This window comes from Passer montanus, unplaced genomic scaffold, assembly GCF_014805655.1.
Source record: "Passer montanus isolate IOZ18808 unplaced genomic scaffold, ASM1480565v1 scaffold25, whole genome shotgun sequence".
Taxonomy (NCBI): Eukaryota; Metazoa; Chordata; class Aves; order Passeriformes; family Passeridae; genus Passer; species Passer montanus.
In genome coordinates, this window is record NW_024367149.1 from 11555755 (window position 1) to 11571669 (window position 15915).

General features: G+C 55.3%; 2 protein-coding genes across 17 annotated transcripts in view; both read left to right on the plus strand.

Annotated features, from left to right (window-relative positions):
* Nucleotides 1-8762, plus strand: part of PDE4B (phosphodiesterase 4B) — a 171357-nt gene extending 162595 nt beyond the window's left edge. For all 10 annotated transcript variants that reach the window (XM_039711700.1, XM_039711699.1, XM_039711701.1 and 7 more), the window contains 7 exons: nucleotides 195-293; nucleotides 406-570; nucleotides 812-911; nucleotides 1642-1796; nucleotides 1889-2011; nucleotides 3553-3735; nucleotides 6737-8762. In XM_039711700.1, the coding sequence (XP_039567634.1) occupies nucleotides 195-293; nucleotides 406-570; nucleotides 812-911; nucleotides 1642-1796; nucleotides 1889-2011; nucleotides 3553-3735; nucleotides 6737-7102 (1191 nt within the window). In that variant the 3' untranslated portion in view covers nucleotides 7103-8762. The remainder of the gene's footprint in view (nucleotides 1-194; nucleotides 294-405; nucleotides 571-811; nucleotides 912-1641; nucleotides 1797-1888; nucleotides 2012-3552; nucleotides 3736-6736) is intronic.
* A 4892-nt stretch (nucleotides 8763-13654) lies between these two features.
* SGIP1 (SH3GL interacting endocytic adaptor 1) overlaps nucleotides 13655-15915 on the plus strand; it is a 52299-nt gene continuing 50038 nt past the window's right edge. For 6 of the 7 annotated variants that reach the window (XM_039711677.1, XM_039711681.1, XM_039711680.1 and 3 more), the window contains exon 1: nucleotides 13655-13682. The gene's annotated coding sequence lies outside the window, so the exon portion shown is untranslated. The remainder of the gene's footprint in view (nucleotides 13683-15915) is intronic. The other variant, XM_039711678.1, reaches the window with a different exon arrangement.

Below are 15915 nucleotides of genomic sequence, written 5' to 3' on the forward strand. Positions count from 1 at the left end.
GGTGATGAAGGCTGAGGAGAGCAGTTATGAAACACAAATCAGCCCTTCACAGTTACTCTGTGTTCACTGCGCTCACACGTTCAGCACTTACATAATTAAAATCACCATTACATTTGCATATTTGTGCACTTTTTGGGGAATGCAGAATTACCTGGCAAACCATTCAAACCATTCTTTTTTGGTGCTCTCCAAAGGAACTGGAAGACCTGAACAAGTGGGGCCTCAACATCTTCAACGTGGCCAGGTATTCCCACAACCGGCCGCTGACCTGCATCATGTACGCCATATTCCAGGTGTGTGCTCCTGCACAGCAGGCTGCCCTGCTGCTTCCAGCACTGTTCTCAGTCTAGCTCCCCTCTGCTTCCCTGCTGAGCTCAGCTGGGTGTTTGTGCTCTGCTCCCTCAGGAGCGGGACCTGCTGAAAACCTTCAAGATCTCGTCGGACACGTTCGTGACGTACATGATGACCCTGGAGGACCACTACCACTCAGATGTGGCCTACCACAACAGCCTGCACGCTGCTGACGTGGCCCAGTCCACCCATGTGCTGCTCTCCACCCCTGCCCTGGATGTGAGTGCCCTGCTTGGCTTGCTTTTCAACCTGGGGTGGGCACTGGTGGCTCTTCCGAGCGCTCCCTTCGCCTCCATCCTCAGGAAATCTCAGCACGGGGGATCTCTGTCTCACCTTCACCTTTCTGCAGTGCCTTGTCCCATAAAACCAATTGGAACAGCACAATTTGTTCTCCTCAATCAGCTTCCCCAGCTGCTGAGAGGTAAAATCCCTGTGACAAGCTCCTGTTTTTCCATCCTAGGCTGTCTTCACGGACCTGGAAATCCTCGCTGCCATTTTTGCAGCTGCAATCCATGATGTGGATCACCCCGGGGTCTCCAATCAATTCCTGATTAACACAAGTGAGTTTTGCTGTGAATCTCTCAGAATTTCACCCCGAGAGCAATGGGAATGCTTTTTACATGCCACAAATGACAACTGCAGGCTGTGCTGCCCTCTCAAAATATGGTGCATTAAAGCAGTGAGGCATTTTGGACTCCAGCAGGAATTAAAATGCAATCCCTGACAAAGGGAACCATTGTAGCACAATTTGTAAAGTCAATATTTACTACTTGCTAGCACATAATAATTCTGCCAGCCCTGAGTGCAAACTTTACCATTAAGATAAGAGGAATAATCCTATTGCTATTGACAACCAGAAAGCCAAATATTGGCCTTTGAGTTGTGTTCTGCCACAGGCTGAGCACGGATCTGGATTCCAAAACACGGGGATTGTTGTGTTTTGGGAAGGATTTTTGCAGGATTCTGTTGCCAGTGGCTTGTAACTGAGTCAACTGAGCATTATTCTGTCACTGGGACTGAGCAAAGGATGGTGGAGTGCTGGGGCTGGCACTCATGGAGCTAAAAAGAATCCCAGAATCATAAAATCACCCAGTATCCCATGGGCAGGGACACCTTCCCCCAGACCAGACTGCTCCAAACCCCATCCAGCCTGGCCCTGAACCCTTCCAGGGGTGGGAAAAGAAACTTCCCCCCACCAAAACCTTCCAGCGCTCAGCCCAAGCTCCTGTTGGCTGTTGGGAACCCCACGTTTCCCATCCTGGAGTCCCACCCTTGGCTTTCCCTCCCCAGATTCCGAGCTGGCGCTGATGTACAACGACGAGTCCGTGCTGGAGAACCACCACCTGGCCGTGGGCTTCAAGCTGCTCCAGGAGGAGCACTGTGACATCTTCCAGAACCTGACCAAGAAGCAGCGCCAGACCCTCAGGAAGATGGTGATTGACATGGTATGGCCACTCTCCCCTCCTCTTCTCAACCAAAAATGGGGTTTTTTGTGGCTTCTCCTCCTGAAATCCTGTTTTTCCCCCATTCTGGAAAGGTGTTGGCCACTGATATGTCCAAGCACATGAGTCTGTTGGCTGATCTGAAGACTATGGTGGAAACAAAGAAGGTGACCAGTTCAGGAGTTCTCCTTCTGGACAACTACACGGACAGAATACAGGTGAGGCAGCCACATTCCCTGGCTTTGGGGTGTTTGGATGAGGAGGCCACACTCCTGGTTTTGCCTTGGCTTTGAAACTGATCATATGGAGAAGCTGAATTCTCAGCAGTCTTTTCCTTCTGCACTAAAAAGGAGCATGAGGTGGTCCCAAATTTTGTAGGTGTTAACCCAGAATTAGTTTTTTTTAAACACTTGGAAGAGGCCACACTCCTGGTTTTGCCTTGAAATTGGTCATAGAGAGAAGCGGAATTCTCAGCAGTCTTTTCCTTCTGCACTAAAAAGGAGCATGAGGTGGTCCCAAATTTTGTAGGTGTTAACCCAGAATTAGTTTTTTTTAAACACTTGGAACTGCAAACATGGCACATTCTGAGGTCATTTTTGAGGCCCCTAAATTTCCTTGCTGCTTTCTCCCATTTGTTTCTCCTGTTACAGCATTGCAAGAGTTTCTTTCAGAAGTTCACATCTAAATCACCTCAGAGTGAGCTGGAATTACTGCTGTACAGTCTGTTCCCTCAATAATTTAATCCTTGGTTTACAGAAGTGACCAGGAATTGCTGGAACAGGGCTGTGCAGTGAGCAGGACAAGATACATCCTGCTCTGCTCTCCACTTTGATGACCAACTCCTTAAGAGCAGGCTCCTGGGAAAACTCTGTAAATGTTTTATTTCAAACACTGGTGCTGCCTAAATCCTTGTGGCCACTTAGTCAGGCCCGTTCTGTGCGTGTGTGAGGGGATATTACTCATTCCATAAAGTGGGAGCATTTCAGCTCTTCCCCTGAGAGCATGGAAGTGGATTTTCAATGGTGGGAAGCAGCTGGATCCCCAGACAAACCTGTGTGATGTCACTGACACTTCCACAAGTGCTCCAGGTGTGAGGCCTGGGCTGTGTGAGCACCAGAGTCTGGCTTTGGGGCTGGGGCAGCTCAGCTCATCCATGGAGATGGAGTCACAGAATTCCAGACTGGTTTGGGTTGGGAGTCACTTTAAATTCATTCCATCCCACCCAACACCTCCCACTATCCCAGGCTGCTCCAAGCTCCAGTGTCCAGCCTGGCTTTGGACATTCCAGGGATCCAGGGGCAGCCACAGCTGCTCTGGGCACCTGTGCCAGGGCCTGCCCACCCTGCCAGGGAATTCCTTCCCAATATCCCATCTAAATCCCCCTTTTCCAGCTTCCAGCCATTCCCTGTGTGCTGTCCCTCCATCCTTGTCCCCAGTCCCTCTGCAGCTCTCCTGGAGCCCCTCCAGGCCCTGCCAGGGGCTCTGAGCTCTCCCTGGATCCTTCTCCTCTCCAGGGGAGCCCCCCCAGCTCTCCCAGCCTGGCTCCAGAGGGGCTCCAGCCCTGCAGCAGCTCCAGGGGCTCCTCTGGGCTCTCTCCAGCAGCTCCAGGTCTTTAACGTGCTGCCAGGCATTTTTCTGATATTTTTATGGTCTGTTTCATAATCAGAGAATCTTCTGGTGCAATGTTCTGCAGATCCAGCTCGAAACCCTCCTCCTTTTGCAGCTGATTTTATGAGTTTCCTGATGGATGTAATTGCAGGTTCTAAGGAATATGGTGCATTGTGCAGACCTGAGTAATCCCACAAAGTCTCTGGAGCTGTACCGGCAGTGGACGGACAGGATCATGGAGGAGTTCTTCCAGCAGGGAGACAAAGAGAGGGAGAGAGGCATGGAGATCAGCCCCATGTGTGACAAGCACACGGCCTCCGTGGAGAAATCCCAGGTAATTGGCCCCGAGCTGCAGCTTCCCCTGCCTGAGCCTGGCATCTCAAAGCAGAGACAGAGCTCAGCAGCACAATGAGGAGAGGAGCCAGCGGTTCAGAGCCTGCCTTCTGATCCACCCTGACATCCAGCTCTGCCTGGGGCTCCCGCAGGCTGGGGAGGCTCTTCCAGCTCCTCTCCATCCCCCCGGGCACCTCCTCGCCCCCTGCTCGTGTCCCAGTTTCCAGAGGGAGCTGGGCCCCTTTGTTCCCCAGGCTGGAAAGGGCAGTTCTGCTCTGCCCACCCTCAGCAGCCTGTCCTGCCCTCACACCCTGCTCACCCCACTGCTCTGCAGGACTGGGAGCTTCTCCCCCCTGAGAGCCCCCTCAGCACCCTGCAAAACTCTGGCTGGCCCTCAGTACCCAGGACAATTCTGCGCTGCACATGTCCAGTTGAATTAGAGGCTTTTTGTGCAGAGTGAATCCCAGAAATATTCATTTACGTCCCTGCAAAACTTAAAAGGAGCTGCATTTGCCTCTTCATTTCTTTCAGGATGAACTGGCTCATCCCTAGTTCTGATTCATAAAATGGTTTCAAGGTCAGATTTTGTTCTGACCTGTGTAGCACAGGCCATAAAATTTCGCCTGGATAATCTGGAACGAAACCAGGAATTTATGTTTGTCCAAACAGATTCCAGCCTTTATATAATGCTGTCTTGGTTGTTGTTTTTGAATGACTCCAGCAAGTCATCATTGAGGTTTTTCAGCTTGAATAAGTAACAAAATTGATGATAATTATTTCCAAATGTCCTCTTGGGCTCGGCCAAGTGCTTTCAAAATTATTCACTCAACCGCGTGGTGATTTTGTTGGAAAAATCTGTCGGATTTCTTAACCTAACAAGAAATGAATCCTTCAGCCGGGCTTGCCCATGTGCTCCACATGTGAGCTCCAATTCATTCCTTGCTTCACATCTGCACTTCCCAGAGGCTTCAAAATGCCATTTTTGCTGTGCAAAAAGAGACAGGAATTGCACAAAATGTCCATCATGAAATGGCAAAGGAGAAAGGGAGGTGGCGCGTCCGTGCTGGAGGTTTCCAAGTGACATTTTGCTGTGCAGAAAAGACAGGAATTATACAAAATGGCCATCGTGGAATGGCAAAGGAGAAAGGGAAACAGTGTGTCTGTGCTGGAGGGATTAGAAAACAATATGCAAATATTTCAAAGCTTGAGATGCCCTCTCAATATTTTGGGATCAGCTGAGCCGCGTGGCCAATTATTCCATGATTTGGGATGTTTTTAAAGGAGCAGTGACCTGAAACAATGATTTAAAAGAAACAACAATTTTAAAGAAACAACGATTTCAAAGAAACAATGATTTTAAAGAAACAATGATTTAAAAGAAACAACAATTTTAAAGAAACAACGATTTCAAAGAAACAACAATTTTAAAGGAACAATTATTTCGAAGAAACAATGATTTAAAAGAAACAGTGATTAGCAAGTGCCGATTGTTACCCATCGGAGCCATGGAGCTCTGGAGCACTTCAAGTTCCACCATCCCAAACTCTTTTTTTCCCAGTGCAGCAGGAACTTTTCATCACCTTTGTGCTGGAGCTGCCTCCCCAGCCCGTTCCAGTTGGATGCTCCCGGTGCTATTGACATCCTGTTGTGTCTGAGGGAGCCGGGAGCCATTTCCAAAGCAAACATCTGCTCCTTGAGCCCGGCTCCTGGGAGAGCCTTTGCCCTGCTCCACACAAAGCCGTGCAGCGGCACGGGCTCTGCCAAGACGGAAGAATTCCAATCCCCTTTATGGCCGTTCCGCCGGCTCCATCCTGGACGTGGTTCCTCCCTGAGTCAGAGGAGCGCGGCAGGGTTGAGCTCAGCGGAAGGGCTGAGCATCCCTCACTCTTTCCAGCCCTGCAACGTCACCCCGTGGGGGCCAGGCAGCATTCCCGGGATGAGTGGCCCTGCTGGCTGTGCTCTTCCGAGGAAATCTCTCTTGGGGCTGCTTGGGCAGGAGGAAAATGGGAATGTTGAAAGGGTAGGATGGTGGAACGGCTTGGGATAGGCACAAACTGCACCCCATAGGAAAATGCACCCAAAGGTGGAACTTCAGCCCATAAAGGTTGCTGCCCTTGGGAGCACTGGGGTATTCCCAGCTGTGGGAATCCTGGGATAAGGCCATAAATGCACCAGCCTTGTCCCCGGTCACCTGGGAATTCTGAGAAGAGCAGACTCAGTGCTGAGAGCCCCATCTAGTTCCAGCTCCATGGCAGGGACACCTTCCACTGTCCCAGGGTGCTCAAAACCGGGCCTGGGCACTGCCAGGGATCCGGGGGCAGCCACAGCTGCTCTGGGAATTCTATTGCAGGGCCTGCCCACCCTGCCAGGAACAATTCCCAATTCCCAATCTCCCACCCATCCCTGCCCTCTGGCACTGGGAGCCATTCCCTGTGTGCTGTCCCTCCATCCTTGTCCCCAGTCCCTCTGCAGCTCTCCTGGAGCCCCTCCAGGCCCTGCCAGGGGCTCTGAGCTCTCCCTGGATCCTTCTCCTGTCCAGGGGAGCCCCCCCAGCTCTCCCAGCCTGGCTCCAGAGGGGCTCCAGCCCTGCAGCAGCTCCAGGGCCTCCAGCAGGGCTCCACATCCTCCTGCTGTTGGCCCAGGGCTGGGGCAGCTCTGCAGGTGGGGCTCACCTGGGAGAGGCAGAGGAGCAGGATTCCCCCTCTCCTTTTCTGCTGCCCACACTGGGGGATCGTCCCAGGGCTCTGTCCCCTGAATTTCCTGCTGGTTCCTGCTTTTAGTGAAACTCCATCCAAGGTTTGGTTTGGGATAAGAGGTCAGCCCAACCCAGCACTGTGTGTGGGGGCAGCTCTGGTGTGATAATGGGATCACGAGGCTGTGCTGGTTTGGGGACTTGCTCCTCGTATTTTGCTTTTAAAACAAATATGATATGACCTTTTCAGACATCCACCTTTCCCTGGCTATTCCCTTGCCCTAAGTGTGCGTGCCCCTTTGTTTTCCAGGTGGGATTCATCGACTACATTGTCCATCCTCTCTGGGAGACGTGGGCTGACCTGGTGCAGCCCGACGCCCAGGACATCCTGGACACTCTGGAGGACAACAGGAACTGGTACCAGAGCATGATACCTCAGAGCCCATCGCCTCCCCTGGAGGAGCGGGGCCAGGACTGCCAGGGCCTGATGGAGAAGTTCCAGTTTGAACTGACGCTGGAGGAGGAGGATTCGGACGGGCCCGAGAAGGACGGCGAGAGCCTCGGCTACTTCAGCAATACAGAGACGCTCTGCGTGGCCCAGCCCGGGGAGGAGGAGCCCCAGAGGGAGGCCACCATCGAGATTGTGACAGAAGACACATCTCCTGTGGACACATAATGGCCTGGCCCCGCGGGAGTGGCTTTTAAACACTTGCGGAGCTTGCGAGCGGTCTCCGACAGCCTCTGCAGCCGGGGCTGAGCCTCTGCCACGGGGCTGGCAGATCCTCCAGCTACTTGAGATTGGAGTCAGGGTTACAGATGGGGTAGGGAGTGATTGCTCAGGAAATGCACGGGTGATTTGCGTTGTGGTTTGAGCCTCGTCAGCCGAGAGCACCGCGTTGTCCTGCAGCTGGCTTGGGTCGGGCCGAGGCGGCGCTGACACACAACTGAGAGATTTTATACTGTTAGTTTTGGAGTTTATACCAGTTAGACTGATAGAAACTACTGATCAATAACTCATATCCAACCTGTCCACCTGTCTGCAGACCTGTGTGCCTTCTTTGTAAACACTTTCATGTCTTTTCAAGAGTCTCTTAATTCAACACACGGAGCTTGGTAGTTCAAAAGCGACACAAGGTGTTTCGGAATTGACGGCTACATTTTGGATTCTTCCTGTTACCAGAAGCAGTCTTCCTTTTTTTTCGTGGGCAATACCTGTCACTTTATTGCAGTTAATCACTTTGACAGACTAAACAGAAGGGGAAACCCTCTGCTTTGCATTACTGCACCTTCAGTGTGTTCTTAATCCCCCCGGTGACCCGTTGGGAGTCACTCGGTGCCGTCGTGCGCCGTTCCCTCGCTGGGAGCAGCGGGGTTTTTTGCCTCCCCGGGGTTTGGGTTTGTGGTGAGCAGGACAGAGGGCAGGGTTTTTTTCCCTGGCACAGCTCAGTCCATCCCTGAGTAAGCGTGGCAAGGCAGTGTGTGACACGCCTTCCCCCTCGGCAGCTCCCTGGAATTTGCACGCTCGGTTATTTGTGTTTCTCTGGCCTCTCGTCCACGTTCCCTAGGTTTAGGTCCACCATCCTCCTCCTCCTCCTGCACTGCCTCGAGCTCTACCACCTCCATTACTGTTTATAACAGTGTATTTATTACCTACTGTACATACTGTAATGTTTTGTAAGTTATTAATTTATATGAATTAGCATCGCCTGTCGGCGGCGATGTTAATGGGGTAGAAAACTCGGAATAAGAGTTGCCTTTTTTCTTGTAACCTTTTGTATTGCATAAAGTCCAAGAACCTGAACATAGCTGAAGAGACAGACACAACCCAGGAAGGGCATTCGGGTGGCAGCCGCCCGTGGGGAGGGGACACCGCATCCCAGGGCAGCGAGTTTGGGAATTTGCCAGGAACACAGAGAGGGGGAACCGAACAAAGAACTCCCCACGCCCGGGCCGGCTTTTCAATGTCACAGTGTTCCAATTTCTGAACAACCCAATGTGAATCTCTATGACAAAACAAAAATGTGAACTGATGTAATAATTGTGCTGTGAAACTTCCTCTGACAAAGCTTGTCCGGCATCGTGAGCGGTGTCAATCTCAGTTTGTAAAATATGTTTCAAGCTTTTTGGTCCAACTCGTGACTAATTAGTTCATGACAATAGCACAGTTGTGCATGATCAATGGGTTTGTTTGTCTGTTGAACACTGCATTGTTCCAGGTGGTTATTTTATTGTTCCCCAAAGTTTCACACTATGTATGTTATAGTATTCTATATTGTGTTCAGACGCATTCTTAAGAGATTTTTATATGAAGTGAATAAATGAAAGCATGACCCAGCCTGCGGCTCCTCAGGGGGCTTTTGTCAGCAAGACAGTGTGGGCCGTGTCACCACTGCTTGGGGGACAGAAAATGGGACCCTCCAAACTCAGAACCCTCCTAGAGCCAAAACCCAGAACCTCCCACAGCTGAATCCCAGAACCCTCCTAGGGCCAAAACCCAGAACCCTGATGTGGCCAAAACACAAAGCCCTCTGATGGCTGAAAGCCAGAACCTTCCTTGGCCAAAATCCAAAACCTCCCACACCCAAAATCCAAGACCTCTCACAGCTGAAATCCAGAATCTTCCGCAGCTGAAATCCAGAACCTTCCTTTGGCCAAAGCCCAGGACGCCCCTACAGCCAAACCCCAGAACCCTCCTGCAGCCATACCCCAGAATCCCCCACAGCTGAGACCCAGAACCTTCTTGGACCCAAACCCCCAAGCCCTCCAATGGCTGAAACCCAAAACCTCCCATATCCTAAACCCAGAACCTCCCATGGCTCAATCCCAGAACCCTCCTACAGCCAAAACTCAGAACCCTCCTACGACCAAAATGCAAAATCCTCCAGTGGCTGAAACCCAGAACCTCCAACATTCAAAACCCAGAATCTCCATTGTCTGAAACCCAGAACCTCCAATGTCCAAAACCGAGAACCTCCAATGTCCCAAACCCAGAACCTTCCATATCCTAAACCCATAACCCTTCCATGTCCCAAACCCAGAACCTCCAATGTCCAAAACCGAGAACCTCCAATGTCCCAAGCCCAGAACCTTCCATATCCTAAACCCATAACCCTTCCATGTCCCAAACCCAGAACCTCCAATGTCCCAAACCCAGAACCTCCAATGTCCAAAACCGAGAACCTCCAATGTCCCAAACCCAGAACCTCCAATGTCCCAAACCCAGAACCTTCCATGTCCCAAGCCCAGAATCTCCACGGCCAGCGCCCAGAAGCTCCATGTCCAGCCCCAGAGCCTCCATTCCCAGTGGTGCCGGTGGAGCCGTTCCTGAGGACGGGCAGAGGAGATTCCTGGTGGCACGGCCAGTGTTCCTGGGGCGCCTGGGACCTCGTCCTTCCTGCGCTGGCAGCGGAGGCGACAGGAAGGCGAGCGCAGACAGGAAGCGCTGGCCGCGCACGGCCCGGCCCGCCGGAGCTTTCATGTCCCGGCCTGACCCAAAACAAGCGACTTTCCAGTAAAAAACATCCTGTGCCAGGGCAGGAGAGCGGGGCCCGGTGCCGCCCTCGCCGCGGGTGACACCGGCGGTGTCCCCAGGGGCTCCGCTGGCTTTCCCTGGATCCGCTGGCTCCCAAGTGAAGCCACGGGAAAACAAGTGTGGATCTCATCCTGCATTCCCAGCCAGCGCCCCGCGGGGCAGCCGCTGCCAGGCCACCTTCTGTCACATCCCTGCTGTCCCAGTGGATCCTGGGGGATTTTCCCAGGGTTTCAACCTCTGAGACTCGTGGTGAAAATTCCCTGGTAGAAACTCCTTGAAGGGCCAGCAGTGATTTGTCTTTCTCAGTGGATTAACGGAATCTCAGAATTAGTTTGGGTTGGAAGGACCTTAAAGCCCACCCAGTGCCACCCCTGCCGTGGCAGGGACACCTCCCACTGTCCCCAGGCCCAGTGTCCAGCCTGGCCTTGGGCACTGCCAGGGATCCAGGGACAGCCGCAGCTGCTCTGGGAATTCTATTCCCTGCCTACCCTGCCAGGAACAATTCCTCATTCCCAGTATCCCACCTAAATCTCTCCCCTTTCAATTTAAACCATCCCCCCTTCACCCCAGCTCATCCTTCCCACATCCCTGGGCTGTGGCAGCCGCGTCCTGCCCATGGCTCCCGGGCGGCTCCCGGGATGTGCAGGGATGGGAAAGGGATGGGAAAGGGATGATTGGGCTGGAAAAGCACCGGCACTTCTGGGGGGAAAGCACAACCCGGGAGAGAGCAGCAGCGCCGGGGCTGCGGGTGAAGCAGGGCCGGGGTGCCAGAGAGGGTGCCCGGGGCGGGGGTGCCCTGCCCGTGCCCCCTCCCCTCTCTCTGTCCCTTCCTGACCCAGTCCTGCCAGGCAGTTTCCCCGGGGTGCAGGCAGCCTGGAGCCGGGAAGAGCCGCCTCTCCCTGCTCCCTCCCCGCAGCAGCGGCCGGGAAAGGTTCCAGCGGCCGCCGCACCTCCAAACCCAGCGGACCCTCCTGCTTTCCCCCTGGTTTTAGGGTGCAAACCCCAGTTCAGGTGCTGGGAGATCGGCTGGCTCAGCGCCCGCCGTTCCTCGGGGGATGAGGATTGCAGTGCCCAGCCTCACCGCCCTCCCGTCCAGAGCTGGATTGGCACGGGTTCCTTCGGCACGGGAAGGGGGAGCAGGGATGTGGAGCTTCCTCCTGGCTCCCGAGTGGACCTGGTGGGGCTGCCGCCCTCCCTGGTGGTCCCCAGGTCACTTCCAGGGCTCCCAGCAGCTCCTGCTGTGTGTGGGGTGGAAGGTGAGGGACCCCAGCTCGGGGGCTGCTCCTTCCCGGGACAGGGATGTGCAGGGATGCACAGGGATCTGTCCCCTCCCTGCTGCCACCACTAACCACAGATGTCACCAGAGCCCCTGAGCGACAGCTGGCCTTGTCCCCAAGGACATCATTTCCCACTGAGGGATTTCAGGGGGATTTCCACCAGCCCTAAACCCACCCAGGGCATCAGCCCCAGGGATGAGCAGTGGGAGCAGATCCAGCCCTTCCCAGGGAGGGGGGACAAGGGTCCCACTGAGCCCCTGCCACTGCCAGGAAACTTCTGACCCGAGGTCACCCTTGTTCACAGAGACTGCGATGCAGAGAAATAAAATAATCAACCAGCCCTGCAGCTTTTCCCAGCTCAGCCTGCTCTCCTGGGGTGCAGCTGCATTTCCATCTCCTTTTTCCCTCGTTCCATGGGAGTTGGGGATGAGTGGGGCTCACCAGTGATGTGTGACAGAGCCAGAACCAGGGACCAAATGGCCTCAAGTGGCACCAGGGGAGATTTGGGTTGGATATTTGGGAAAATCTCTTCATGGAAAGGGTGGCCAGATGTGGGAACAGCTGCCCAGGGCAGTGGTGAGTCCTCATTCCTGCAGGGATTTAAAGGATGTGGCACTTGGGGACACGGCCAGTGGTGGCCTCAGAGGGCTCTTCCAGCCTCAGTGATTCCATGTCTTTCCATCCTGGAGCACAGCCCCGTGTCCCTCTGCTTGGGATGGAGCGTTCCAGGTCCCGATCCAGCCACGAGGGTCTGCAGGGTGCCGGGAGCTCTTTGCCAGCCGAGGGGATTTGGGTTCACCTGGGTCTGCAGTGGATGAGCAAGGAGCAGTGAAATTGTGACGCTCTGACAGCTCTGCAGCCAAAAACAGGAAGGAGCTGGGGCAGGAGCACAGAGCCCAGATTTCATCCGAGCTGGAACGGGGCCGAGGGCTCCCGGCAGCAGCAGCAGCTCCCGTGGGAGGGGGAGATGCCAGCCTGGCACTGGGACACTGCGGGACACGGGGACAGGGCAGTTGTGGCCTGGCTGATGGGGTGTAAGGTGGGTTTGGGTGCTTTAGCTCTCCCAAATGTCCCTTCTGGGGTGACCCGAGGAGCCCAAACCCAAGAATTCCCATTCCCGAGGTGCCCCTGTCCCCGAGCCCTGCTGCCAGCTCTGTTGAGGGCATTTCTGCCACCCTGGAGCGGCACCGTCCCCACCCCTGTCCCTGCACTGCCGGGGACACTGGGGACAGCAGAGGGGGCGCGGGGGGGCGGCAGGACCGGGGGAGCACGAGGTGCCGGCACATCTGTCCGGCCCGCACATCTGTCCGGCCCGCACATCTGCCCGGCCCGGCCCTGCGCAGCTGCACAGCTCCATCTGCCGAGCTCCCGGCGCTGCACAGGGCGCGGGCCGCTCCGGAGCCGGGGATGCCCCGGGAATGGGGAATGGCCGCTCCGGGGACACGGCGGGGACACGCTCGCACAGCGCGGGCTGCACAGCTGGAGCCGGGCACAGCTGGAATCCCGCACAGCTGGATCACCAGCACAGCTGGATCCCCGCACAGCTGGATCCCGCACAGCTGGAATCCCGCACAGCTGGAGCCGGGCACAGCTGGAATCCCTGCATAGCTGGATCCCGGCACAGCTGGATCCCCGCACAGCTGGAGCCGGGCACAGCTGGAATCCCGCACAGCTGGAATCCCGCACAGCTGGAATCCCGCACAGCTGGAGGCAGATGCTCCAGGGCTCCCTCTGCCCTTGCTGCCCCAGATGTTCCCCAGCACCGCCCCCACCTCTGCCCCCTTCCCATGTTGGTTTTTTTTTTCTTTTTTTAATTTTTTTATTTTCTTGTGAAAAGTCAATTTTAAGAAGAATTCAATGTTCTTTATTCGCCGTGGCCCGAGCAGACAGGCCCAAAGGTGACCAGGAGGACACCCTAAGACACCTTAAATTTTAATGGCAGGCTCCACTGGCATTTCTGAAGCTCTGGGTTATGTCAGGGCAGCGTTTGTTTCTCTGGGTTTCTTTACACAGCTGTGAAATTTTACCTCAAGGAGGCAAATCTCCATTCCAGTGCCGGGAACCAAAGCCCACGGGAATGGTGTGGGCAGGGGGATGAACTGATCCTGGGGGCACAGGGGACGGATCCATCCCCATCCTAAAGCCCATTCCAGGGATCAAACCCAAAATGGCTCAATGACTCTTCAGGTGAGGCCCGTGCTGTGAAATGGGGGTGCTCCTGCAGCCCCCCAGGCCTGCACGAGGCTCTGCCAGTGCTCCCGAAGGCCTTTCCTTGCCCCCAAAATTAAAGATGAATCAATTATCAGCGTTCTGGAGCACCCGGGGCAGCTGCACCTGGTGCCCACCGGGGTGGTGCTGATTATCCTGATTAGTCCCTGGTTATCAGGGCTGAGGGAGGGCCCGGGGCTGATCCTGGAGCTGGGGAGGAAGAGCAGGAGCAGAGCAAGGTGGGAGCCAGTGTGGGGCGTGCAGGGACCTTCCTCTGGGATTTGGGGTGTTCCTGGGCCTGGTTGTGGTGGGGTTTGGGGGTTGGAGCAGGAATTCTGTGGGTGCAGTGAGTGTGTCCATCAGAAATTCCTTTTTCCTGGTGCTGTTCTCCCTCCTGGGCCTGGTTGTGGTGGGGTTTTGGGGGTTGGAGCAGGAATCCTGCGGGTGCAGTGAGTGTGTCCATCAGAAATTCCTTTTTCCTGGTGCTCTTCTCCAGCCCTGCTCCTGCTGGGATACTCTGGAGTATCCCAGGGTAGATTTGAAGTACCTGGGGTAGATTTAGATGGATGTTGGGAAGGGATTCCTGCCTGGCAGGGTGGGCAGGGGCTGGGCTGGAATTCCCAGAGCAGCTGTGGCTCCCCCTGGATCCCTGGCAGTGCCCAAGGCCAGGCTGGGCACTGGGGCTGGAGCACCTGGGACAGTGGGAGGTGTCCCTGTCCCAGTTTCACAGGGAAGAGGAGAAAGGCTCAATCTCCCGATTTCCCGGGAGCTCCATCCCGCGCTGCCGCAGCTCCGGCCCCTCCCGGCAGGATCAGCCCCGCGCTGAGCCCGGTCCCACCCGGGTTTAATCCCGGCCCATGGAAGGGGCGATGCGCACAGCCTGGCTGCTGTGAGCGGGGGATTTGCCCGGAGCAGGCCGGGGATTGGGGGTTTATGGGTTTTATTTAGCAAATCCCGGCGCTGCCGCGGGGCCGCGCCGCTCGGGCTGTCACATGGAGCCGCGGCTGACTGCCGGCAGTGAGTAATGCGCTCCGTGACTCACTTTCTGCCGCTTCCATTCCCTTTTTTTTTTTAATCTTCAGGCCCTTGACTTCATCTGTTGCTGGCAGCTCCTCCTCGTGCCTCTCCTTCGGGAGCTGCTGGAGGTTTCCAGGGCTTTTCATGGGAATTGTCCTTGAGGCGGCTCAGTGGGGCCGGGGGGCGTTTGGAAGTCACATTCCAACCTTTGGGAATGCCGGCCCTGCCTCGGGGACAGGGGTGTGGTGGCAGCTGCCCGCCCCAGGGACACGGGAGTGCTCCAGGCTCTCCCTGTGGCACGGTTCCTTGGGAAGCTCCAGGGGCAGCTTTGTGGGGTTCGTTTTGGGCACAGAAGGGGCAGTTTTGGGCAGGCCCCGTGTTTCCCAGGGCTGAGCCATCCATGGATCCAGGGAAAGCTGGAGCTGCCTGGGAGGATCCCCAGGTGTGCTGGGGGCTGCCCAGACCCGGTGCTGGAATTTGGTGGAAAGGGTTTTTGTGTCCATGCCTGGGAAGGGGTTTGCAGGGGAATCCTGGCTCCCCTTGTTTGCCGCAGGAATTTCAGCCCTCTGGAGCTGTGGGCAAAGGGCACTGGCTCTGTTCTGGATGTGGCACCACAGAATGCCCAGATTCAGGCTTGGAAGGGCCTTACAGCCCATCCGGGCCTGCCATGGCAGGGACCCCTTCCCCTGGGGTTGCTCCAGGCCCTTCCAGCCAGGGATGGCAATTCCGGGGCTGTGCCCGTGGGTTTTGGGGGATTGGTGCTGTTCGGGTGCGTCCAGCAGGAATTTGGGCAGGGAAGGTGCCCGTCCATCAGCGGGATGTCTCCCACGTGTGCCAGCCTGGCTCCTGGCTGTTGAGGGGACAGTGGGACAGCATTCCATTGCTGCAGGCCCTTCCAGCCAGGGATGGCAATTCCGGGGCTGTGCCCGTGGGTTTTGGGGGATTGGTGCTGTTCGGGTGCGTCCAGCAGGAATTTGGGCAGGGAAGGTGCCCGTCCATCAGCGGGATGTCTCCCACGTGTGCCAGCCTGGCTCCTGGCTGTTGAGGGGACAGTGGGACAGCATTCCAGGGGCTGTGCTCGGCCTGGGATTAGCTCAGCATTCCCGAGGGCACTGGGCTCCGTCCCCGCGCTGGCAGAGGGGCAGGCAGGTCACAGGAGCTGCTCGCAGGGATTACAGGACCATCTGCTCAGTAATCCCGGCCCTGCCGTGGCATTCCCCAGCTGGGGCAGGGCTGGGTGCAGAGACCCTGCTCAGCTCCTCTTCCCTCACTGGCTTATCCAGACCCTCGGAGGTGCTGGGCTTTTGGATTCGTTTTTTAAATGGGAGGGAAAATAGATTTTATTTTATTTATTTTTAAAATTTAAATTTAAATTTCTTTTCCTATTTCAATGGGGCAAAAATTTGATTGTCATTAATGAAAAATAGCTTTTTTTTTTTTTTTTCAATGGGATAA